This window comes from Salvia splendens, chromosome 13, assembly GCF_004379255.2.
Source record: "Salvia splendens isolate huo1 chromosome 13, SspV2, whole genome shotgun sequence".
Lineage (NCBI taxonomy): Eukaryota > Viridiplantae > Streptophyta > Magnoliopsida > Lamiales > Lamiaceae > Salvia > Salvia splendens.
Genome location: NC_056044.1, coordinates 29,375,116 through 29,400,887, shown reverse-complemented (window position 1 = coordinate 29,400,887; position 25,772 = coordinate 29,375,116). Strand labels below are relative to the sequence as shown.

At 37.2% G+C, this 25,772-nt stretch overlaps 3 protein-coding genes, 1 long non-coding RNA gene and 1 pseudogene across 5 annotated transcripts; all 5 read right to left on the bottom strand.

The window, feature by feature from the left end:
- Nucleotides 1–1,624: 1,624 nt before the first annotated feature.
- Nucleotides 1,625–4,455, bottom strand: LOC121762307 (annotated as a pseudogene).
- Nucleotides 4,456–8,790: 4,335 nt separating this feature from the next.
- Nucleotides 8,791–12,579, bottom strand: LOC121762311. Of its 2 annotated transcripts, XR_006042190.1 has the most exons (4): nucleotides 12,287–12,579; nucleotides 9,351–10,398; nucleotides 9,114–9,270; nucleotides 8,791–9,023 (listed from the first exon to the last, which is right to left on the bottom strand). It is a non-coding gene; the product is annotated as an uncharacterized LOC121762311 (long non-coding RNA). The 2 variants fall into 2 exon arrangements; XR_006042189.1 differs by having other exon boundaries at nucleotides 8,792–9,270.
- Nucleotides 12,580–13,074: 495 nt separating this feature from the next.
- Nucleotides 13,075–15,214, bottom strand: LOC121762309. Its single transcript, XM_042158144.1, has 3 exons — nucleotides 14,094–15,214; nucleotides 13,962–13,994; nucleotides 13,075–13,357 (listed from the first exon to the last, which is right to left on the bottom strand). The coding sequence occupies exons 1-3, from the start codon at nucleotides 14,155–14,157 to the stop codon at nucleotides 13,125–13,127; spliced, it is 330 nt and encodes a 109-aa protein (XP_042014078.1). The 5' UTR covers nucleotides 14,158–15,214; the 3' UTR covers nucleotides 13,075–13,124.
- Nucleotides 15,215–15,340: 126 nt separating this feature from the next.
- LOC121762308 (thylakoid lumenal 17.9 kDa protein, chloroplastic-like) lies at nucleotides 15,341–16,856 on the bottom strand. Its single transcript, XM_042158143.1, has 4 exons — nucleotides 16,517–16,856; nucleotides 16,098–16,215; nucleotides 15,946–16,015; nucleotides 15,341–15,686 (listed from the first exon to the last, which is right to left on the bottom strand). Exons 1-4 carry the CDS (start codon nucleotides 16,807–16,809, stop codon nucleotides 15,466–15,468), a joined length of 702 nt encoding a protein of 233 aa, XP_042014077.1. The 5' UTR covers nucleotides 16,810–16,856; the 3' UTR covers nucleotides 15,341–15,465.
- A 1,063-nt stretch (nucleotides 16,857–17,919) lies between these two features.
- On the bottom strand, nucleotides 17,920–20,787 carry LOC121762305 (non-specific phospholipase C6-like). Its single transcript, XM_042158139.1, has 3 exons — nucleotides 19,433–20,787; nucleotides 18,576–18,752; nucleotides 17,920–18,458 (listed from the first exon to the last, which is right to left on the bottom strand). Exons 1-3 carry the CDS (start codon nucleotides 20,496–20,498, stop codon nucleotides 18,157–18,159), a joined length of 1,545 nt encoding a protein of 514 aa, XP_042014073.1. The 5' UTR covers nucleotides 20,499–20,787; the 3' UTR covers nucleotides 17,920–18,156.
- Between the last annotated feature and the right edge of the window lie 4,985 nt (nucleotides 20,788–25,772).

Below are 25,772 nucleotides of genomic sequence, written 5' to 3'. Positions count from 1 at the left end.
GGTGTGTTTCGGACGTGTGTTTCTGTGTGCTTGACTTATAGGATGTTGTTAAGTGTGTGTATGTGTAACGTGCTAGATATTGAAGTCATCCACGTAGAAATCATGCATTGTCGTTTAAACCTCGTCTTCCTGGACTCTAATCGTGTTATTTGTTTATCTTTCAAAAATGGTGATCTTTTACGAGGAAATTGTGGTTGAAGAAGGAAACTATTTAAAAGTTAAGCATTTGAGGTGGACTTTCCTATCCTACTATACTGTGGGATCTCTTTATTACGGACTTTGTTCCGGAAATATTTTTATGGAGGTGAACTGTTTGTCTTGCCAACTGTTTTACTTTGAAACCTATCTGAAGTGGTTTACCACATATGTTTAATCGAATTCGGGTCTGTAGGGCTGCGAACCCTCAGGCTAGTGTACACGAGACCGGGAGCCATCTGAGAGCAAGTTGGCCGGTCAAGTTGACCTGGGGTGTGGCCACGCCCCTTGTCACCCGTTGAATCAGATAGTGTAGGATGGTGGAAATAAGGGTGGAAATATCTGGAAATGACTGCGCAGTCGAATTTGTGAAATATGTTTTAGTGTACTTGGGTTATTTTCTTTACACTTAAAACCCCAAGGTTACACTGTTATGGCATGACAAACTAGGATTTTGGCGTGTGTCCACTGAGTGCATCAAGTACTCAGCCCTGCATGTTGTTTTCTTAATGTGCAGGTTGAGCGGCGATGGGGATGACGGATGTTGAGCAGTTAAGGTCAAAAGGTGTCTCACTTGGTTTCCGGATGGTGTCGTGTCGTCACACTCGACATTATCTACCTCTTGGTCTTTCCGCTGCTTTGTAATCCGATACAATGTTTTTATTTAACTCTGATTACTTTAATTACAGTAATGTCGTCACAGTACAATGTTTTGAAGTGAACTTCCTTCTATTAAATGTTTTGGGTCAAGTATTCTTGTCCTCCCCCTTTCTTCCCCGCTTCTTTATTCCTCCCCTAGTCGCGATCCACCGTGCTTCCTATCCTTAGGAAATGCGGGCGTGACATAGACCTACGTGCTTAGAGTTCTCATGCAGCAGGTTTCCAGCTGCTGGTCTCTTGAAAAGGCATTACCACCAAATAACCAAATCTAATCAGTCTAAGTAAACATTGGGCATACATACACCAAGCTAATAAAAAAAATTACTAAAAATCCAAAGTACCTAACTCATACATGTGATCATAGATGAAATACAAGGTTGTATTTGATAAACTGACATTTTTACTCTTAAATCCGCATGATTCTTAACACTGAATTCCATTCCCCTTTTGTATGTAAATGTTATGCCAAACATGTAGTAACAATTAATGTCAGATCCTATAGCGTGCTTCAAGTGGTCCCAGACTTTCTGATGGACATGTCGTTTAATTAGAATGATCTAAACTAAAAAACAATATACAATGATATGGTTTGTTCAAGTTGTTTACAACTTCTGAAAGCTAGAGTGAATGAACTTGTTGCAAATATCAATTCCATACCACCAACATTATACAGAAAGAAAGAATCTACAATTACTTATTAAGAAATGGTAGAAATTGTTAGAATAAGGAAATCAATTAATTGGAGAACAAGGCAAGGGGTGAAGTTATGGCAAGAATAAAGAAGGAAAACAATTAAAGATTATGGAAAATCAAATACAAAGGATATTAGTATAATTAGAATATATTTTCCATGTATAGCTAGAATTAGAGCCTATAAAAGGTTGTGTAACCATTGAGATAATCAATTCAAGTCTAATACAATGTAGTCCATAAAGCTTTTAGTGTTTTTTATTTTCTGCATTTTACTTTTCAACAAAAACATGCAACGATTTAAACACACTATCTTCATTTTTCTACTACACAACCTATATATGCAAGCCCTCAATTATGACAAACAAAAATCTCAAAAAGTCCATCATCAATAACCCTCGGATCCACTTCATATATGTATATCCAGCAAAATGATAACACATTCCCCCAGCATCATACTATATTTTTCAAGTACAAAATGAAGAGCACAATCAACAACACGAAAATAGAAGCAAGATCGTACTGCAACAGTCAAATCATCCCAATATTCTCCCACACCATCTGATTCTATGTTACGGACTCAATTCCCACATCGGTTGTGAGAACAACTGGTGTGGGGTATATAGACTAAATGAGCTCTCTCTCCTAACAGGCTAGTTTTTTGGGATGAGTTCTCCTTTTTAGTTTTGTCTGTATCATTCTCATCATACCAAATCGACATAAAAGGATTGCATGTGCATAAATGATATCAGCTGGAAAATTTGCGTCTCGATTTTTTTTTTTTTTTGCTCTTCTCAAATTGGCGCGATTTATTAACTAAACTATGTTTCTGAATATGCCAATTTAACCCCTATGCTTGTAAAAATTCTACGTTTCGTTCCATCAAATTTCGAGAATATCATTTTTAATCCCAAATACTTAACGTTTGTTCGACTACTTAATAATACACTATCTTCACATACATCTAGTCCATCAAATCAAACCTTGGTGCATACCAGCCTAATTCATTGATTATTTGTTGCAGCCTCTCTTCCTGCCCTTTCGAGTCCCCCAAGGTCGTGGTGAAGGGGTATATATACGTGATCTTGGTTGCCATAGCTCTGTAAGAAACAACGTTTCCGTTCACCAGAAACTCCACAACGTCACGACCAAATCCTCCATCCACCTAAGCCTGCAGATACATCCCTGCATCATTCCCACAATCCATATTTTCATCAAAAGATTATTTCACATCATCACATATAACAACCTAAGCATCTTAACTCATTTCAACAACTAGAAGAATCCAGTATTGGCCTCACTAGTTGGAGTCAAAACCCTCAATCAACATCATTCTTTTTGTTTAAATTTATGCACATACAAATACAACAAACAGGGGTGAGCAAAAAAAAAACCGGAAACCGAATATCCGAACCGAACCAAACCGAAATTTTGAAATTCGGTTCGGTTTTTTCGGTTCGGTTCGGTTTTAAAAATAAAAAAAGTTCGGTTTTTCGGTTCGGTTCGGTTCGGGCGAAGAAAAAAACCGAAGAACCGAAAAACCGAATTATATATATATTCTATTAATTTAATATATTATATTATATATAAATATTCTATTAGTATATATAAAATAAAATAAAATACACATATATAAATATATATTTATATTATATATTTTTTTTCAGATTTTTCGGTTTTTTGGGTTCGGTTCGGTTTGGATTTTGAACTAAATTCGGTTTTTCGGTTTTGGCAAAAAACCGAACCGAAACCCGAATGCACACCCCTAACAACAAACACCGCAAAATGCATACACAAGATCCTCAGATACTTGCATTGCCTCTTGTCCAGCTCAGTTCTATAACATGGTTGTGCTAAAATTTTATCGAGTAGTGAGTTACCGGTAGGTGTATCTTCGACAAGCTGGATCTTGGCATTCTTCTGAGTTTTTATGATTGCATCTTGAAATTGCTGATGATACCATAGAACAGTTAGATCCCTAGTCCAGTTTAACCAACATCAGACGTATCAAAAAAAGGAGAACCGCTGACCTGGATGGCAGCACCGCTCGAAGAGTAGCCCTCGATTTTACATGGAAACGAAAAATTCGATGACTTGGGATTACTGGATATGCACCCTGGATTTATTGCAGGGCAAGGTCTGATATTTCTGCATCCAATCCAATACACATTACATGCCACATTTTCCTTCTTCAAAATGAATGCAATCATGATGAAGAAAACTTCAAACCCTAGTTTTATTATGAGACTCACAAAATATCCCTATGTATATATATATTCCAACATTCCATCACCAGAAACATGAATTTGGGAAACCTAAATTAATTAATGTGCTAACTCAATTGGAATAATTTTGCATAAAATTAGTAAAACATTATTCCAATACTATTAATGAACACTCTGAATTGAGAACCAAGATAACACATACTAAAAAAGGGGGAAACACGTAATATAAAATTAGAATTGAAGATCTAGACAGACAGAGAGCAAAGGTATACCAGTTTCCCAATCCAGTGGGAAGATTCTGTGCCTGTGAAAAAGGAGTGGTTGTTGAAGAAGATTTGGGATTGAAAGGGGTAAATGGGATTGCAGAAGATGGAAGTGGAGCAACAAGGGCCACAGCAATTGCAACGGAGATTAGGTTAGTAGACCAACTAATTGGGGGTTTAGTAGTATAAAATTTATCGACGCTAAATTTACAGGAAAATTTAGGGGTGGATTTTGAATTGGGAAACGCAGGGGAAATGTGATGGAGAAGGTGACCCATTATCATCATCAGGCTTTGCTTCCACAACAGTCTCTTTGAAAGTGGAAGGATTTCGAAGGCTCCAACTGTGTTCATTTTTTGTCTCTGGATAAATTCTGGAATTGTTGCACGAAGCATGCACGATATTGCCCATATCCTGTCCATTCGAAAGTGAAGAGGTCACTTTTTCTTTCTCCCATTCATTTAGTTGGTGACGGATCTCTGTCTTAGCCTTCCCTATCAGCATAGTTGGTGACACAATTCAACAACTCACGTTGATGAAATTTTCCTTTGAGAAGGAAGTAAACAAACAGTTTTGAAATAATACATAATGTTAAAAAGAAAGGAGAGCTAAATAAATGGATTTTCAAAGGTGTTTGAGTGCTTTTCAGAATTAAAGAACACTGAAATTGGAGAATCTAAACGCTTTGAAGGAGAAATCGGAAAAAGGAAATAAATATTTTGCTGATAAATTGTGCCTTTAAAATAACTCTGAATTTCCTCTATTTAAGGTGGTGAAAGCCCACCATTTTATAGGGGGAGAGTGTGCATTAATTAAATTTAGTTTTTCAGACCATACTGATGTATGGCAGTTGGCACAATATTCTCAAACTCTAGAGAGGAAAACTGCATCTACTGTGGCTATATTTGGTTAAGCTTTTGAATGCGCGTATGTCGTCATGGCTTCTGTCATAGAAACGCAGGGGAAATGCGATGGAGAAGGTGACCCATTATCATCATCAGGCTTTGCTTCCACACAGTCTCTTTGAAAGTGGAGGATTTCAAAGGCTCCAACTTCGTTCATTTTTTGTCTCTGGAATTGTTGCACGAAGCATGCACGACATTGCCCGTATGCTGTCAGTTCGAAAGTGAAGAAGTCACTTTTTCTTTCTCCCATTCATTTAGCTGGTGAAGGATCTCTGTCTTAGCCTTCTCTATCAGCATAGCACATTTGTTTCTCTGAGATAACTCCCTCGTATTTCTCCTTCTTTTGGCATACTTCTTAGGTGCATGGGATGAAGGAGCTTGAGAGGTTCTTGAAGCTGATGGTTGTGCAGCAGCGTGCATATCTTCTTCTTGTTGATTTGGGAAAGGACGAGGGCGTGAACTGGGGCTCTGTACAGGTATAGCTGTCGCCAAAAAGGGCTGATGACAGCGGTAGCAAAGAAGAGTCTGATTGAGAAATATGTTTGTGTACTCGTACTGTACGTTGCACCTATTGCACAATGCCCAGAATGAGTCTGGTCGAAAGAAGCTAGAGATGGAGGTCATTTTCAGATATACCAGTCTTCAGCTCTGAAAATCTACAAATTGATAAGATAAAGTTTTATAGATGGAATCAAGAACAGCGTCTCAACAAAATTAGAAGATATGCATAATCTAAACATTCATCACAAGTAATGCAGCAATTAAAAGAACTTTGGGTTCAGAACTGTGGAAATTGCATCCAGAACATGGAATGCACTGTTTTGCACATGTAATATTCTTCCGAAGGTTTATGAAAGGAAGCTATTCAATCAGGTGAAAAACAGACAGTGAAAGGGGAAAATGGAAAAGAAGGCAACAAGAATGTTGAGAAAATAGCAAACATGAATTGGCAAAAATACTACTAGTTGATATGAATGTCACATGATATACATGATAATCTTCCATGTGCTAAAAATATATAATGGACCACACATATGCATAACATAATATGCAATGGTAAGGACAAAGCAGAGATATATAACTATAGGAAAGTGACTACCAATATTTTTGAGATATATCACAATTGGACAGAAGAATATCAGCATGGATGCATTTCTGAAACAACAATCCTGGAAAAATGCTAAAATTCGGACTTCAGAAGTCAGTAAAGTCTAGTTTTATGCATATAAAAGAAATTGATAGGACCCACTCATCAATAGATTGAATACTACGTACATTACTTGAAAACACGCATGCTTGTGGGATAAATTGTCAAAGAAGTAAGCAGATGCATTCATAATTACTCAAATAATCCTCGTTGATTCTGTAGGAATTAGAATGGAATCTGAATTGTCAAATAATTATTGAAAATGCATGGATATCAAAGAGAAACAATGAATCCATGATCAACACACACATAAAAAATGTGTGTGTGTGTAATGTTACCTAAAATATTCATCTACAAACATAGTAAGTGATTTCATTAAAAGTTGTCATTAACATAAAAGCGAATAGCGTGCAGAAAAGGTGTGTTATCGATGACAAAATCCAAACGAACACCGTAGATCTAAAAAATAGATTCAGCCTCCCAGTTCATATTCGACACCCCATTTCATATAAGACACGTGGCCAAAGCCGTGATATGCACTCTAACTCTGGATATAAAAGTGAAGCTGCAAATAAATGCTATTGAAACTTATTTAATGTATGCGGATAAACAAGTACGTACTCCATACACCAACTGACAAATAGAATGTCAGGAATAACGGTATTACCGAACTTATTTTTAATCTGCGCAACCCATCTTGGCGCGAAACCCCTTCTACAACTTTAACAGAATAAAAAAGGAAAAACACCAGAAACGATCACCATCTTGTTTTAAACAATTCTAATTACTATTTATCAACTTGATGCTATCATTGATCAGATACTTATCTTTTTGGCTAAACTGGTTTTATGAATTTTACTCGACTCCAGAATTGACTATTCTTTACATTGTACTCAATGAGAAATCATTCAAACAAGACTACAAAACACAATTCAATGCATATCATCATCTCATCCATGCTACAGATCTACAATACCTCAGGTGCATCTTCTTGAAAGAAGAACTACGGAACACAATTCAACAACTCACAACAAGCAGTAAGAGCACAAAAACTATTTCAATCTCTTCATACATTAGAATCTATTCCCCTCATTACCAAAACCAAAAAGACCATGAGAAGCAAACTCTCCAGTTAAACACACTTCAAATTATAAAGCACAAAAGGTTTATGCACATTAGCTATGAATAAGAGGCAGAAATAACACAGAAATAATCACATAAACCTTCACACACACACACAATTCAGGATTGGACATCACTACAATCAACTCACAAATCGTCAGCCATGATTAAACCATTGATTTAAACAAAACCCCAATTTCCCAAAATCTTCAGCCACATGCAATTTATCGTGAACTCAAAAAGCATGATCCTGTGTATAGATTACAATCAAATAACCATCAATGCTGAAAAACACATAAACTATATACAACATTACCTCCTCTCTACGTGAAGAAATTTTTCCGATGAACCTTTTTATGAAATTCTCCACTGAAAAGGAACTAAAAAACTAATTTTGAAATAATATATATAAAGCTAAAAAGAAAGAAGGAGAGCTAAATAAATGGATTTTCAATGGTGTTTGAGTGCTCGGATCAACAGAGTATGCATTGAACAATGCTGAATTTCAGATTTAAAGAACACTGAAATGAGAGAATCTAACGCTTCGGAAAAAGGAATATTTGCTGATAAATTGTGCACTAGAAATAACTCTAAATTTCCTCTATTTAAAGTGGTAAAACCCCACCTTTTTTGGGGGGGAGAGTTTTTGAGGTGTCTTGAGTTTAAACCCTAGCCATGGTTAAAATTAAGCTTGGTTTAAATGTTAACTCAATTCACTGTTTATAATTTAAATTTGCATTTAATACTAGAAATTTTATGTTGTGAACTTGGTTTTCTGAATTTCCGAATGAGGCTCATCGATGTTAAACTTAGTGCGATAAAGTATGTCATGTAACATTATTAAAAGAAGAGAAAAATATGTCACTTGATATATTCAACATGCACGTTCGGAAGCTCGTAAGTAATTTTATATGTTTCGATGCAACGCACAGGATCAGTTTATTTCAGTTGGTATAGCACCTACAATACTCTAGAAACATTGATGAGATTATTCAAAAATAAGTGTTCTGTTGAATTAAATTCTATAATAGTGTAGTACAATTAAGCAAATGACTACTAATGCCATTAATGATTTCCACATCTGCAGAATGTATGAGTGAGAGGTGCATTATTTATATTGAATTTTACAGATAACGCTGATTCAGGGCAGTTGGCACAAGAACATCAGACTCTAGAGAAACCAACAAGAGAGGAAAACTGTATTTACTGAGGCTATATTTGGTGAAGCTTTTGAATACGAGTATGTCGTCATGGCCTGCTGTCATAGACCACGAAGAGGGCATTTTGGTCATTTTGCAGCTTGGCATCCGCGAGGTCAGCTTCCATCGGTGGAGCATGTGTCCTCTCTGTGATGAGTCTGAATGCAAAGGATGTGCATTGATGAGACAGAATGAGCTGAAGGGAATGCGAGGAAAACTGTATTTACTGTGGCTATATTTGGTGAAGCTTTTGAATGCGCGTACGTCGTCATGGCCTGCTGTCATAGACCGCGAAGAGGGCATTTTGGTCATTTTGCAGCTTGGAATCCGCGAGGTCAGCTTCCGTCGGTGGAGCATGTGTCCTCTCTGTGATGAGTCTGAATGCAAAGGATGTGCATTGATGAGGTATAAGAAAAATGCAAAATGATGATGTAGATGCAGAATTCACTGTATTTGATCCTGTTACTACATTCTTCAGAAGCAGTGGGGGAAACTAGCCTTTTTCATAAATAAAATTGATAGAATATCCATTTCTTGCAGATTCAGTGTCGTCTGCTAAGTAAAACAGATCAACTTCATATGGGATGTATTCATCGATCGAGTTTCATTCAATCCACCTGCAACATCTTACATTCATCACTTGAACCCAACTCCCCTTGTTTAAATTTATGCACATACAAATACAACAAACACCGCAAAATGCATACACAAGATCCTCATATACTTGCATTGCCTCTTGTCCAGCTCAGTTCTATAACATGGTTGTGCTAAAATTTTATCGAGTAGTGAGTTACGGGTAGGTGTATCTTTGACAAGCTGGATCTTGGCATTCTTCCGAGTTTTTATGATTGCATCTTGAAAATTCTGATGATACCATAGAACAGTTAGATCCCTAGTCCGGTTTAACCAACATCAGACGTATCAAAAAAAGGAGAACCGCTGACCTGAATGGCAGCACCGATTGAAGAGTAGCCCTCGATTTTCCACGGAAACGAAAAATTCGATGACTTGGGATTACTGGATAACACCCTGGATTTATTGCCGGGCAAGGTCTGATATTTCTGCATCCAATCCAATACAAATTACATGCCACATTTTCCTTCTTCAAAATGAATGCAATCATGATGAAGAAAACTTCAAACCCTAGTTTTATTATGAGACTCACAAAATTTCCCTAATTTAATAGTATGTATATATATATATATATATATATATTCCAACATTCCATCACCAGAAACATGAATTTGGGAAACCTAAATTAATAAATGTGCTAACTCAATTGGAATAATTTTGCATCAAATTAGTAAAACATTATTCCAATACTATTAATGAACACTCTGAATTGAGAACCAAGATAACACACACTAAAAAAGGGGAAAACGCGTAATGTGATGGAGAAGGTGACACATTATCATCATCAGGCTTCGCTCCCACAACAGTCTCTTTGAAAGTGGAGGATTTCAAAGGCTCCAACTTAGTTCATTTTTTGTCTCTGGATAAATTCTGGAATTGTTGCACGAAGCATGCACGACATTGCCCATATCCTGTCCATTCGAAAGTGAAGAGGTCACTTTTTCTTTCTCCCATTCATTTAGTTGGTGACGGATCTCTGTTTTAGCCTTCCCTATCAGCATAGCATGTTTGTTTCTCTCAGATAACTCCCTCGTATTTCTCCATCTTTTGGCATGCTTCTTAGGTGCATGGGATGAAGGAGCTTGAGAGGTTCTCGAAGCTGATGGTTGTGAAGCAGCGTGCATGTCTTGTTGTTGTTGATTTGGGAAAGGACGAGGGCGTGAACTGTGGCTCTGTACAGGTATAGCTGTCGCCAAAAAGGGCTGATGACAGCGGTAGCAAAGAAGAGTCTGATTGAGAAATATGTTTGTGTACTCATACTGTATGTTGCACCTATTGCACAACGCCCAGAATGTGTCTGGTCGAAAGAAGCTAGAGATGGAGGTCATTTTCAGATATACCAGTCTCAGCTCTGAAAACCTACAAATTAATAGTATAAAGTTTTATAGATGGAATAAGGAACAGCGTCTCACAAAATTAGACGATATGTATAATCTAAACGTTCATCACAGGTAATGCAGCAATTAAAAGACCTTTGTGTTCAGAACTGAGGGAATTGCATCCAGAACATGGAATGCACTGTTTTGCACATGTATATTCTTCTGAAGGTTTATGAATGGAAGCTATTCAATCAGGAGAAAAAACAGACAATGAAAGGGGAAAATGGAAAAGAAGGCAACAAGAATGTTGAGGAAATAGCAAACATGAATTGGCAAAAATACTACTAGTTGATATGAATGTCACAAGATATACATGTTAATTTTCCATGTGCTAAAAATATATAAAGGAAAACAAAAGACCATGTGCAATGATAAGGACAAAGCAGAGATATATAACTATAGGAAAGTTACTACCAAACTTTTTGAGATATATCAAAATTGGACAGAAGAATATCAGCATGAATGCATTTCTGAAACAACAATCCTGGAAAAATGCTAAATTTCGGACTTCAGGAGTCAGTAAAGTCTAGTTTTATGCATATAAAACAAATTGATAGGACCCACTCATCAATAGATTGAATACTACGTACATAACTTGAAAACACGCATGCTTGTGGGATAAATTGTCAAAGAAGTAAGCAGATGCATTCATAATTACTCAAACAATCCTTGTTGATTCTGTAGGAATTAGAATGGAATCTGAATTGTCAAATAATTATTGAAAAAGCATGGATATTAAAGAGAAACAATGAATCCATGATCAACGCACACATAGTAAATGTGTGTGTGTGTGTAATGTTACCTAAAATATTCATCTACAAACATAATAAGTGATTTCATTAAAAGTTGTCATTAATATAAAAGTGAATAACGTGGAGAAAAGGTGTGTTATCGATGACAAAATCCAAACGAACACCGTATATCTAAAAATTAGAGTCGGCCTCCCATTTCATATTCGACACGTGGCCTAAGCCGTGATATGCACTCTAACTCTGGATAGAAAAGTGAAGCTGCAAATAAATGCTATTGAAACTTATTTAATGTATGCGGACAAACAAGTACGCACTCCATACACCAACCGACAAATAGAATCTCGGGAATAACAGTATTACCGAACTTATTTTAAATCTGCGCAACCCATCTTGGCGCGAAACCCCTTCTACAACTTTCACACAATAAAAAAGGAAAAACACCAGAAACGATCACCATCTTGTTTTAAACAATTCTAATTACTAGTATTTATCAATTCGATGCTATCATTGATCAGATACGTATCTTTTTGGCTAAAATGGTTTTACAAATTTTACTCGACTCCAGAATTGACTATTCTTTACTCTGTACTCAATGAGAAATCATTCAAACAAGACTATAAAACACAATTCAATGCATATGATGATCTCATCCAACAGATCTACAAAACCTCAGATGCATCTTCTTGAAAGAAGAACTACAGAACACAATTCAACAACTCACAACAAGCAGTAAGAGCAAAAAAACTATTTCAATCTCTTCATACATAAGAATCTATTCCCCTCATTACCAAAACCAAAAAGAGGACCACGAGAAGCAAACCCTCCAGACAAATACACTTCAAACAAGCACAAAAGGTTTATGCATAATAGCTGTGAATAAGAGGCAGAAAATACATAGAAATAATCACATAAACCTTCACTACAATCAACTCACAAATCGTCAGCCATGATTAAAACATCAAGCTCACCAACACATTGATTTAAACAAAACCCCAATTTCCCAAAATCATCAGCAACATGCAATTTATCGTGAACTCAAAAAACATGATCCTGTGTACAGATTACAATCAAATAACCATCAATGCTGAAAAACACATAAACTATATACAACATTACCTCCTCTCTACGTGAAGAAAATTTTCCGATGAACCTTTTGATGAAATTCTCCACTGAAAAGGAACTAAAAAACTAATTTTGAAATAATATATATATAAAGCTTAAAAGAAAGAAGGAGAGCTAAATAAATGGATTTTCAATGGTGTTTGAGTGCTTGGATCAACAAAGTATGCATAGAACAATGCTGAATTTCAGATTTAAAGAACACTGAAATGAGAGAATCTAACGCTTTGAAGGAGAAATCGGAAAAAGGAATATTTTGCTGATAAATTGTGCACTAATTATAACTCTGAATTTCCTCTATTTAAAGTGGTAAAACCCCACCTTTTTTTGGGGAGAGTTTTTGAGGTGTCTGAGTTTAAACCCTAACCATGGTTAAAATTAAGCCTGGTTAAAATGTTAACTCAATTCACTGTTTGTAATTTAAATTTTCATTTAATACTAGGAATTTTATGTTGTGAATGCTTGATTTTCTGAATTTCCAAATGATGCTCATCGATGTTAAACTTAGTGCGCTAAAGTATGTCACGTAACATTATTATTAATCCTCTTTCAAAAAAGAAGAGAAAAATATGTCGCTTGATATATTCAACATGCACGTTCGGAAGCTCGTATGTAATTTTATATGCATCGACGCAACGCACAGGATCCGTTTATTTCACTTGGTATAGCACCTACAATACTGTAGAAACATTGATGAGATTATTCAAAAATAAGTGTTCTGTTGAATTAATTTCTATAATAGTGTAGTACAATTAAGCATATGACTACTAATGCCGTTAATGATTTCCACATCTGCAAAATGTATGAGTGAGAGGTACATTAATTATATTGAGTTTTACAGATCACGCTGATTCATGGCAGTTGGCACAAGAATATCAGACTCTAGAGAAACCAACAAGAGAGGAAAACTGTATTTCCCGTGGCTATATTTGGTGAAGTTTTTGAATGCTCGTATGTCGTCATGGCCTGCTGTCATAGACCGCGAAGAGGGCATTTTGGTCATTTCGCAGCTTGGCATCCGCGAGGTCAGCTTCCATCGGTGGAGCATGTGTCCTCTCTGTGATGAGTCTGAATGCAAAGGATGTGCATTGATGAGACAGAATGAGCTGAAGGGATTATCTGCAGAAATATATATATATATATATATAGAAGAAAATGCAAAAAAAAAGTCATTGATGATGATGTTACAAGTTACAACATTTCTACTGAAGCAAGGAGAAAAAACTAGACTTTTCCACAATTAAATTGCTAGAATTTATTTTCTTGCAGATTCAGTGTCATCTGCTAAGTGAAACAGTTAAACATCAAATGGGATTTATTCATCGGTCGAGTTTCATTCAATCCACCTGCAATTCATCACTGGAACCCAACTCATTTGACACCATAACAAGTGCATATCTATTTAAAAATCAAACGCGGATGTAGTGCATAAAATAGATTTTGCGGCTGCTAATGTCGTAGTTGTCTGTGTGGCTAGAGAATGCAACAACTTAAAGAAGCAGCATAGCTAGCCTGTATCACACTGTAAAATAGGTCTCGAATGCTACAGCTTCTGCAACTGGTAAATTTAGAAAATGTGCAATTGCATCAATTTGGTGAAAGTTCCTGAAGGTGTCCTGGTATAATATAACAAGATTGTTAATTCCTTAATGAGATCCATAATAAGCATTACCTCTGGGCTCCTTTAGGTTTGTATTCGCGATATCTGATCATAACAGAAAGTACATAAGCACAAAAACATAAACATGTATATCGAAAGAAGAAAATGCATAGTATATTGATGACATATCTAGAATCTTGTCACCTTCGAAGCAAAATATGGAACTTCTCTTTCCTGCAAAGCTCTCAGACCAGAAAAAAAAAATCATGATTTGTAATTGTCATAATGGTTTCTTCGCTCTTGGAAATCCCTGTCAGCCACCAATGCCTCTGGATAGTTCTCAACCAAATTCCCTAGGCAATTTTCAGCTCATGATAGACCAAAACCACATACACCTTATGGAGTAAGTATCCAATGCCCATGCCTATGTCTTAACCTAAACACACTTTGTCATTCCTGAGAAGTTTGAGCAGCAGAGGCCACGATTCACTTGTGTGCTTTTTATACATTCAAGTAGTACAAAGCACTGAGCTTCTGATAGATCTGGTAGCAGAGCCTTACTGATGTTCTCTCTTTTACATCATTAATACAGCAGTTTTTCCTTTTTAACTAATGCAACTGTTTTGCCACAAGTTCATACCAGTTTTAGCTATTAAATTAAAAGGAGCATTCATCGGGTAGACCAGTTATATCACCTCCGCGATTCTTTCTTAATCATAGCCCTACATGTGCAGAGCAGTTCCAGCAGCTGCTCTCTTGAAAAAGCATTACCACCAAATCTGTGCCTTGCTTCTGAAGGAGATCAATTGATGAGACCAGCATTCATATAATTATGTGTTGCTCTTTTCAATCCATTATAAACCAAAAATAGAAAGTTAATCAGTTTGATAAACTGGCATATCCATTCTTAAATCCGCATAATTTTCAACACTGAATTCCATTCCCCTTTTTTGTATGTAAATGTTGTGCCAAATATGTAGTAACAATCAATGTCGGATCCTTCACCATACATCAAGTGCTGAGAAAAAATGTTTTTTAATTACATTGATCCCAACTACAAGAATAGGATGATACTATGGTTGCTTGAAGTTGTTTACAACTTCTGAAAACTAGAGTGAATGAACTTGTTGCAAATATCAATTCTCTACCCCCACCATTATGCAAAAAGAAAGAATCTATATTTACTTAATAGAAAATGATAGAAACGTGCAACGATTTAAACACAATATCTTCAATTTTCGACTACACGACCTATTCATAGCAACACAACATATGCAAGCATCCAATCAACTAAATTCTATTTTATCGTTAAAAAATTTTTTTGGAACGGGGGATTAGCTCAACTTAACAAATACAGTAAGTTTGAGCTTTAGGTTCACACATCTGCATGAATACTCTCCCTGTTTACAGAGAAATGAGAATGCAATGATGCTTTAACTTTCGTGCACATCTGATCAATGAGTTTTTCTTCAAACAATACAAAAATTCCAGTTTATGATTACAAATCCATATTGCCTGTGAAAATGTCATCACTAGACATTTTGGAGCATGATTGCAACACTATCTACTCATACATCTAGTCCATCAAATCAAACCTTGGTGCATACCAGCCTAATTCGTTGACGATCTGCTGCAGTCTCTCTTCCTGCCCTTTCGAGTCCCCCAAGGCTGTGGTGAAGGGGTATACGTATGTTACCTTGGTCGCCATAGCTCTATAAGAAACCACGTCTCCGTTCACCAGAAACTCCACAACGTCACGACCAAATCCTCCATCCACCTCAGCCTGCAGATACATCCCTGCATTATTCCCACATTTTCATCAAACGAAACTTCAATTCATTACATGCAACAATCTAAGCATCTTAACTCTAGTTGGAGTAAAAACCCTCAAACAACATCATTCCCCCTTGTTGAAATTTATGCACATATTAATACAACCAACACCGCAGAAACACGCAAAAATGCATACACAAGATCCTCAGATACTTGCATTGCTTCTTGTCCAGCTCATCTATATAACATGGTTGTGCTAAAATTTTATCGAGTAGTGAGTTACCGGTAGGTGTATCTTCAACAAGCTGGATCTTGGCATTCTTCTGAGTTTTTAGGATTGCATCTTGCAGTTGCTGATACCATACCACACACCAGTTAGATCCCATGTTCAGTTTAACCAACATCAGACGTATCAAAGAAAGCATAGGAGCTGACCTGAATGGCAGCACCGCTCGAAGAGTAGCCCTCGATTTTCCATGGAAACGAAAAATTCGATGACTTGGGATTACTTGATATACACCCTGGATTTATTGCAGGACAAGGTCTAATTTTTCTGCATCCAGTCCAAGACTCATTACATTAAATGCCACATTTTTCTTCGAGCCCTAGTCTTATCATGAGATTCACAAAATTCCCCTAATTTGATACATGCATATATTTATTCCGACATTCATTACCAGTAACATGAATTTCGGAAACCTAACTATACCATCATCATCAATTTTGCATCAAATTAGTAAAACATTATTGGCAAGATGTTCAATTAACACTCTGAACTGCTAAAAACACACTAAAAGGGGAAAACACGTATAAAATTAGGATTGAAGATCTAGACAGAGAGAGCAAAGGTATACCCGTTTTCCAACCCAGTGGGAAGATTCTGTGCCTGTGAAAAAGGAGTGGTTGTTGAAGAAGATTTGGGATTGAAAGGGGTAAATGGGATTGCAGAAGATGGAAGTGGAGCAACAAGGGCCACAGCAATTGCAACGGAGATTAGGTTAGTAGACCAACTAATTGGGGGTTTAGTAGAATATTTATCGATATTGTTGATGCAATCGACGCTAAATTTACAGGAAAATTTAGGGGTGGGTTTTGAATTGGGAAACGCAGGGGAAATGTGATGGAGAAGGTGACCCATTATCATCATCTCTCACTCACTCCCCAGAAAATGATTAAACAAGAAAGCATGAAATGTGGTTGTTTTTTCGGTTAATTTCAACCGTTTCTATGAGTTGGAGTCGTTATGGTTTTAAACAAGAGTCGCAAATTCACATAATAGCGTTTACCAAAAGGAAGAAACACTTTCATTTTTCAATAATAATTAATACTATGAATTCTCGAATACTATTACATTGACCCTAAAAACTTCCTTTACAAGATAATAAAAAAAATGTACTACTACTATATATCTCAAATTTGAAATAAAATGATACCCTTAAAAGTTTACTTTTTGAGTAAAATGTAACCTATAAAAATTGAAATAATTATTATTTAAATTATATTTTTTGTTTAATTCGTATGTCCTAAGATAAAAATCATAACTTTTCAATTTTTCGTATGTACTACTACTATATATCTCAAATTTGAAATAAAATGATACCCTTAAAAGTTTACTTTTTGAGTAAAATGTAACCTATAAAAATTGAAATAATTATTATTTAAATTATAATTTTTGTTTAATTCGTATGTCCTAAGATAAAAATCATAACTTTTCAATTTTTCACAATTATGCATGCGACAATAATTGATCAAAACTAGTGTAGCACAAATCACATCATTTCGGATAAATTGTTGTTGTTTTATCATAAAGTGATGTAATTTATCCAAAACAGTTGTACTCCGTCCCAAGATATTAGACTCATTTCTTTTAGCACGAGAATTTAGAAGGTGTTGTTTAGTGGTATAAGTGGAGTTGGTAATAAAGTAAATTTTTACCATAAATAGAAATGACTCAAGTATGTTGGGACGGCCCAAAATGATATACGAGTCTAATATCTTAGGACGAAGGGAGTATCATTTTATGTCACGTCATATTGGTATTGTCAGTTTTATTTTTTATTTTGACTGATATGAGAAAATTGCGGAAAATTGAAAAAGTTAGTATAATTTTATATTATAATTTCAAAAGTTACAAGTCAGACCAAATCAATAATAATTACTAGTTTATACTGTAATTTTTTTAAAAAAAGTTCTTAAGAATAGAACTACATCATGTACAACTACTCTAAATGAGACATGAAAGTGTAATTTAGCATCATTGTTACAAACTTTTGTGCATCAATTAAAATCAAAGAAACGTTCCATCACAGATTCAACTGAGACATGAGAATGAACATCTTATGCAAAGAAACTAACACAATTTAGATAGAAAATTCTGATAGATACAAAGATGCAAACCCCATGAACAGTTCTCATCAACTACACAGCCACCCAAAAAGAATTGCTACTTACACACACCAACAACGGCAGAGAGTTCCCATTCCGCTGAACGAAACTAGCCGTGGCGGCTGGAGGAACGTGTGGTTAGAGAAGAACGCATGTCAACAATGGTGGACTCGTCTGCTCCCAGTTTGGTAGCCTCTCTGCTCGCTCTCAAGAACCTTGAGACGGCACCTCTGACGTATCCATGAGCTTCCTTCACGCTCATCTTCTTCCCCAAATCGTCTGGGATGCTGCTCAAGAAGTGGTCTCCATTCAGAACGGCAGCTAGCTGCACGACCTCGCTCTGAAACTCCGACAAGCCCCTGTTTTCATCCGTTTGAATCCTCTTTGAAGGACTCACATCAGGCAGAACCTCTGCAGATAATGTGGAATTTTATCAAACTGTGTGTATGGGAAGTGTGTTGTAGCTAACAACTGAGGCTTCACATGTCAACCATAATGCAACCGATTAAGGATGAGTTTGTTACCCACCGGGGCAATCAGTTCGTGGGGATGTTCGCTCGCTGAAAACCTGCTCAAATGTGCCAGCCCACGCGTCTCTATGAGTTAGGAAGTGGGATGAGAGGTTGAAGATCTTCCTTATGGTTGCCGGAATGGATGAATGTTCAAACTCAGAATTGTTAGCCGGCCCTTTTGGCTTGCTTATCACTACATACCACAACAACAAATTAAGCTGCCATCCAATCCACTGACTAGTTTTATATACCAGATACAAATATCTTGCAGTAAAACTCAACATGGCAGATTATTCACAAAATCAATCAAGTTTTTTCAGATATAACAACTGAAAATCAGCCCTGTTTGTTGAAGCAACTATAGATCAATATCATCATATGCAAATATAAACTCCTATGCAACTATGAATGAATGTTCCAAGACAGAATATGCAAGAATGTGAAAGACATGATCATCAAGAACTTCATTCCTGAAAAGTGAAAGCAACTATACATACTCTTAAAGGCCAAAAGCATGTATATATATTTATGAATGAATGTTCCAAGAATCTGACAGACAATCATCACCAAGAACTTCATTCCTGCTAAGTGAAAGCAACTGAGTATATAAACTCCTAAAGCCTAAAGCATCTATGTATGAATGAATTTTCCAATTTCCAAGACTAGATATCCAAGAATGTGAAACGCATTCATCATCAAGAACTTATTTCCTTCAAAGTGAAAGCAAGCATATAAACTTCAAAAGGCTATATACTCCATGAATGAATGTTCCAAGACTAAATATCCAAGAATGTGAAAGACATGATTATAAAAATCTTTAATCATGCAAAGTGAAAGCAAGTACTACAACTATCTAAGAACATGAAAGTATACCAGTCCCTTTGTTGATCCAAGGAGACACCATGATAGTAGGCACACGAACACCAAGCCTATCAAACTTGAAGAAATAGGGGGCCGGCCCCGTGTTCCCATCGGGATTGGGGATATCGACGAAGGGTGTCTGGACATGATCATAGAAACCTCCATGCTCATCGTAGGTGATGACGAAAAGCGTCTGATTCCACTGCGGGCTTCCCCTCAGCGACTCGTAGATCTCCTTCACGAGCTTCTGCCCATTCGCAACGTCGTGAGAGGGGTGATCGTCGTTGGCCGGAAACCCTAAAATGTCGAAATATCTCGGCTCAATCACGCACAAATTGGGCAATTTCCCAGCCCTAGCATCCTTTTTAAACCTAAAATCGTAGTCATGAAACTTAGATGCATACTTCAATTTCCTCAGATTTCTATAAAATAATGTGGTTGGAATGTTCTGGAAATAGACCCCAAAATCCAAGCCGTCTTCGCGGAGAGACTCGAAAATCGTCTGCTGCGGGTAGCCGGTGGCGAGCTGGCGCTTGACGTGGCTGGTGGAGCCGTGGGAGGTGGCGGAGTAGGCGAAGAGGCGGTTGGGCTGGGTGGGGCCGGGGATGGAGGAGAACCAGCGGTCGAATACGGCGAATTCCTTGACCAATTCGGCGTAGATCGGGAGATTCTCGGGGCGGAAGCCTTTCATGACGGTTTGGGAGAGGTTTTTCTCGGCCATGGTGGAGGCTTGCTCGGCGAAGCCGGACATGGAGGGGATGGAGGCGGATCCGAAGACCTGCTGCACGACGTCCTCGAAGGAGTGGCCGGGGTCGGGATCGACGAACTCGGCGTCGTCGGAGAAGCAGATGATGTCGGTGGAATTGGAGTTCACGGCGTTGCATTCGCGGCCGGTGACGCCGTTGATTGAGGGGTTGATGGATTGCTTCATCCAACCCAGCATGTGGTCGAATGAGCGATTCTCCAGCATCAAAACGACGACGGTTTTGATCGGCTGCTGCTGATTATTCAGCTGAAGTGAGTGTGAGAAAATGGAGGAGAGTAAAATGAGGAAAATCGGGAAAATGGATTTTGTCATGTCGTTGCTTGATTTTGGGGTTTCTGAGCTGAAGATGATTAAGTGTGGAGAATTGAAGAAAACATTAAGACTAAAAAATGCTGAGTTCACACTTCACGAGTTAGGAATGAAGGGCGGCAGAGATTTCTACGAATGCCGCCATTTTTTATAGAGTGTGAAGTGCGATCACGTGAACGTAGATATAGTCTGCGGCTACATTCCAAATTGGTAGTAGTAAATAAATTGTTACAGCTATAATAATAATATAAAAAATGAATGCAGTAAAGTAGAAAAGGAATGAAGATTTGCAGAAAATTTAGGAAGAAGAAAGGAAATGGGAATGTGTGGATGAATGTGGTGAAACGTGTTTGTAACTGTTGAATGTGAATAACGACATCAACTTACGTGGCGGACATTTTCTGTTACCACCAGCAACCCTATTTATTGACTACAGTTCTATATGTATATTTTATTAATTAAAAAAGATTAGTAAAATATATAATCATATCCATTAAAAAAGATGATTGACTTGTCATGAAAATTATTAAATGGAAGATAAAGTTTACGATATTTTAAATTAAATTTAATGTTCAGGCAGAATACCAAAATTTGATCATAGATTCATAATTAATGATTTTAGAGACTTCCTTAATTTTATAATAAAAATATGAGTACATGATTTATTAATTTAAATTTAAAATGAAAAAAATGACAGTGGTAAAACGCAAAATAGGATTTTTATTTTTATTTTATTTTTTTAGCTAATGAGGGAAAATATAATTTTATGAAGTTGGAGTTATTAAAATATTCACATCTGAATTGTATACATTGAAAAGTACTTATGATGTTGTCAATAATAACTCACTTTTTTTTAATTAATTGATATGGTTCAATAAATAGAGATCGTACATTATTCCGTAACATCTAATAAAACTGAAATATTACCAGAAATTTTGATGTGCTACAAATTAGGATACTGCTGTTTAATTTTGGTTAATATGGCTTGGTCCATAATCAATTGACATAAATTTTGATCCATAAAATCACCTCTCACAATTTTTATGCCGTTTAATTAATTTACTATATAATATAGCAATCGTATTGTATTAGGATTACTTAAAAAGCAATAGCATGCCACGTGAAAAATGAGCAAGTTAATAAACGTAAAAGTAATTGTATTGAGATGTGTTACTTTATAGTTTCGTCTTTCACTTAGAAATTAATAAATTTTAGTGATTAAATTACAATTGATGAAATGTCAAATATCTCATCAGAATGGAATAAAATGCTAATAATGATATATCTTCAAATAAAATTAACAATGATATATCTTCATTGGCATAAGATTAATGCGCCTAAATTGTGGAAACTATAGTAAGATTTGGACATTGTTGACAATGACACGTAGAACTGAAATTCCCACATTAAATTAGGAGATGAATGCACCGACACAAATATTCATTTCACAATTATTTAACACAATGAATCACTCCTACTATAATTTTTCGAACATTAAATATACATGTGAAGTGACTGAGAATAACTATTACATTAATTATAAGTTTTCCAATTGAATTCTCGTATATCAAATTTCTTGCATTTCACATCTTCGTAGTATATACTACTCCTACTTATTTCTTTTTATGTTATAATTTCATATATTTCTACACATCAATTCATTTTGTCATTTTGAATTCAATTAGATTACATGATATTAATGTTTATTTTTAAGCACAATTATTAAAACTAAATCTTGATTCTGATTAGAAATATAGTCAAATGCCATTATAATTTATTATAGCTAAATCATTCTGTCAAAGTCAAAGTGCAGAGAGACTGTAGGGAATATTTGATCCGTGACCATAGGTTTTATTAAATAAAATATTCGTATAAAAGTTTTAATACCAATCTCTATTGTTGTCGCTTTGTCCCCATATACCTAGACGAATTAGAGGATCGGTCGGTGCCATGGACCCTCACATTTTTAAATGAAACATGTCACGCATAAATTAGTAAGTATCTGATTTAACTCATGACAATATTCTTATAATGAAATTGTCACATCCTTATACTAATTGAGGTGAAGTAATCAATGTAATAATTTTTATTATTTATTTTGCCCCAAATTATGCATACATTGTGGGCAAATTTTCAACAAACATCGAAAGCAATCTGCCTAACCACTCTTCTCTCATTTATATGAGAAACTACAAGGTTATTGGGCTTAAAAACTAAATTTTGAACAAATTCTAATATTTTTTCTACGAATTTTGAAAGTGGTCTTAATAATACACGGCAGATTATTCAAACCATATAAATCTACGGCATATTTAATCAGATCACTCTTCAAAATAACGTCGTTACATGTAATACTTAGAAGTTCAACCCTAACCCTAAACGATCGGGTTTCGGGCTGGCCCAGCGGGTTAATCGGGTTGCTACCGATAAAATTAACATGCGATCAATCCAATAAATAATGACGAAAATTAGTTATATTTATAAAATATAAATATTTAATTATGATAAATTTGAGATATATACTTAAACTCAAACACAAACATGATCAAATACTAATATTTGAGATTTGTGTAAAATAAAACATAAATTTAAATATTTTAAAGCATGTTTTAAATCATGTTTTACAAATTTAAATATTTGTTAATGAATTAGAAGTTTCTAATTTATTTATGTATTAGTATTATATTAATAAAAATTTAATATATAATATATATATATAATATAAAATTGAATGTTATTTTTTTAGTTATCTATATTATAAAAATAATCAATGAAATTGTCCAATTAGGAGTCAAACAAATAGTTAATAGAAATTTTATCGGATTTTCAGGTCTGACTCTAACGGGTTGCGAGTTGATCGGGTGCGGGCTAATCAGGTTGTAATTTTATCGGGCTAGAAATTTTCATCTCTAACCCTATAAATTTGGCGAGTTATTCGGGTCAGTCTACGGGTTGTGGGCTGCATTGATATCCCTAGTTTCAAGAGTGTATGATTTTTAAAACCACTTTCAACGTTCGTGTCAAATACCAAAAATTCGCCTAAAATTTATGGTCTTCAAGATCAAAATTAACTAAATAAAGGAAGTCTCGAATACAAATATATGGTGTTAAAACAAAGGGAATTCCATTATTTTTGACAATCCAATGAATTCACAAATGATTAAAGTGAGAAAAATAGAAAGTTGGATACTGTATGTATGCAGTTCCACTTACAACATGTAAAAATCCATTTTTTTCAATGAAAATACATACCATTTTTTCGCCATAATCTGATAGGAGTGAAAGGCGAGGGAAGGGAAGGGGAGCACGAGAGATGCTCTGTTTGTTGATATGTGAAGTGTAAGGCTAATATTGAAAGGAGAGATGCTATGTTTGTTGATATGTGAAGTGTAAGGCTAATATTGAAAGGAATCGATCACTTGAATTGCTGGAATAATATGAAAGTAACACTCCTCCGCAGAGGCCTACGACCAAGTCGTCCAATACAAATGATCTGCCAAGATGAATTGAACTCCCTAGCTTACATTTATTTATAGTCTAAAGTAAATAACTGAAAGCATAAAAAATAGGAACTGGACTGCCGCTTCTTCCTTCTTCCTTCCCGCTACTTCTCTGTTCAGTTTCACCTGCTCCCTTATTTTTCTCCACCAGCTTCTGTTTCAGTTGGGCCTGCCTCCTTATTCCTCTCCATCGGCCAAACTACTTTCCTACTTCCTCGGCGGTAGACTTTCCAAGACCGGTCCGTATCAACTGCCCCACCCGTCGAAACTGCCTTGTCCACAAGGCTGAAGAAAGGGAATTGGCCGTGAACATCCGCCACGTCCATCCACGTGGCTTCATCGTCGTCCATCCCGAGCCACTTGATGAGGACTCGGTCAACTGACTCCCCCGCGCGCTGGTCAGTTCGAGTTGCCAATACCTTTTCAGGTAGGAAGGAAGGAGCAGCTCCTCCGAGTTCTTCGGGAAGAGTGGCCTCTGACGTGGCCTCGCCTATGGCCCGTTTGAGAAGCGACACGTGGAACACCGGGTGGATGCGGGTGGATTCGGGAAGTTGTAGGCGGTAAGCCGTTGCGCCAATGCGAGCCTCTATCCGAAATGGCCCGAAGAAACGTGGGGCCATCTTTCTGTTGCGGGAGGAAAACAGGGTGGATTGCCTATGGGGCCGAAACTTCACATAAACCATGTCTCCCACGGCAAACTCCACATCCCGCCGCTTCTTGTTGGCTGAAGCGGCCATCCGGGCTTGCGATCGTTGGAGGTGGTGCCGTAGCAACTCCAGTACCTCATCGCGAGAACGAAGCGTGTCGATGACAGCTTGGGCCTGAATTTCCCCTGGGAGGAACGAGTGCAAGGTAGGGGGGCCGTCCGTAGACCACTTCGAAGGGTGTCATCCCCGAGGCGGAATGGATGCTGGTGTTGTAACAGTATTCCGCCCATGCTAGCCACTTATTCCATTGTTTTGGCCGATCCGATGAGAAACAACGGAGATAGGTTTGCAAACAACGGTTCAAAACCTCTGTCTGGCCGTCCGTTTCTGGATGATAAGCCGAGCTCATCTTCAGCTTAGTTCCTGTGGCCCGAAAAAGCTCCTTCCAGAACGAGCTCAGGAATATAGGGCCGCGATCGGACACAATTGATCGAGGTATACCGTGGAGGCGAACCACTTCGTTGGTAAATAGATCAGCCACTTGTCGAGCTGTGAAGGGGTGGCGTAATCCGATGAAGTGTCCGTACTTGGATAGGCGATCGATGACCACGAAAATGCAATCAAATCCTCCGGCCCGGGGCAACCCAGAAATGAAGTCCATGCTAATATCCTCCCAAATCCGGGAAGGAATTGGAAGTGGCTGCAAGAGGCCGGCTGGAGATTTGGTGTCGGCTTTGTGTTTCTGGCACGTCGCGCAAGCCGCGACGAATTGGGATACCCGCCGCATCATCCCGGGCCAGTAGACATTGGAAGCCAACCGGCGGTAGGTGCGGTATGCGCCCGAATGGCCCCCCGTTGGCGTGACGTGGAACTCAGCGAGGAGCTTGGGTATCCACGGGGAGTGGGGAGGGACGACGATCCTTCCTTTGTAGAAAAGGTTGTCGTGCACCATCTCGTAATGTGGGGCGGCCGGCTGTCCTGCTTCCAGAGCCGTCTTGATTTTTAGCAGCGCCGGGTCAGCCGGCAATTCAGTCTGAATGGTCGACCATTCTGGCCAAGCTGGAAGGGATATGGCTGCAAACTCTATCGGCTCCTCATCTCGGCGGGAAAGGGCGTCGGCTGCCTTATTT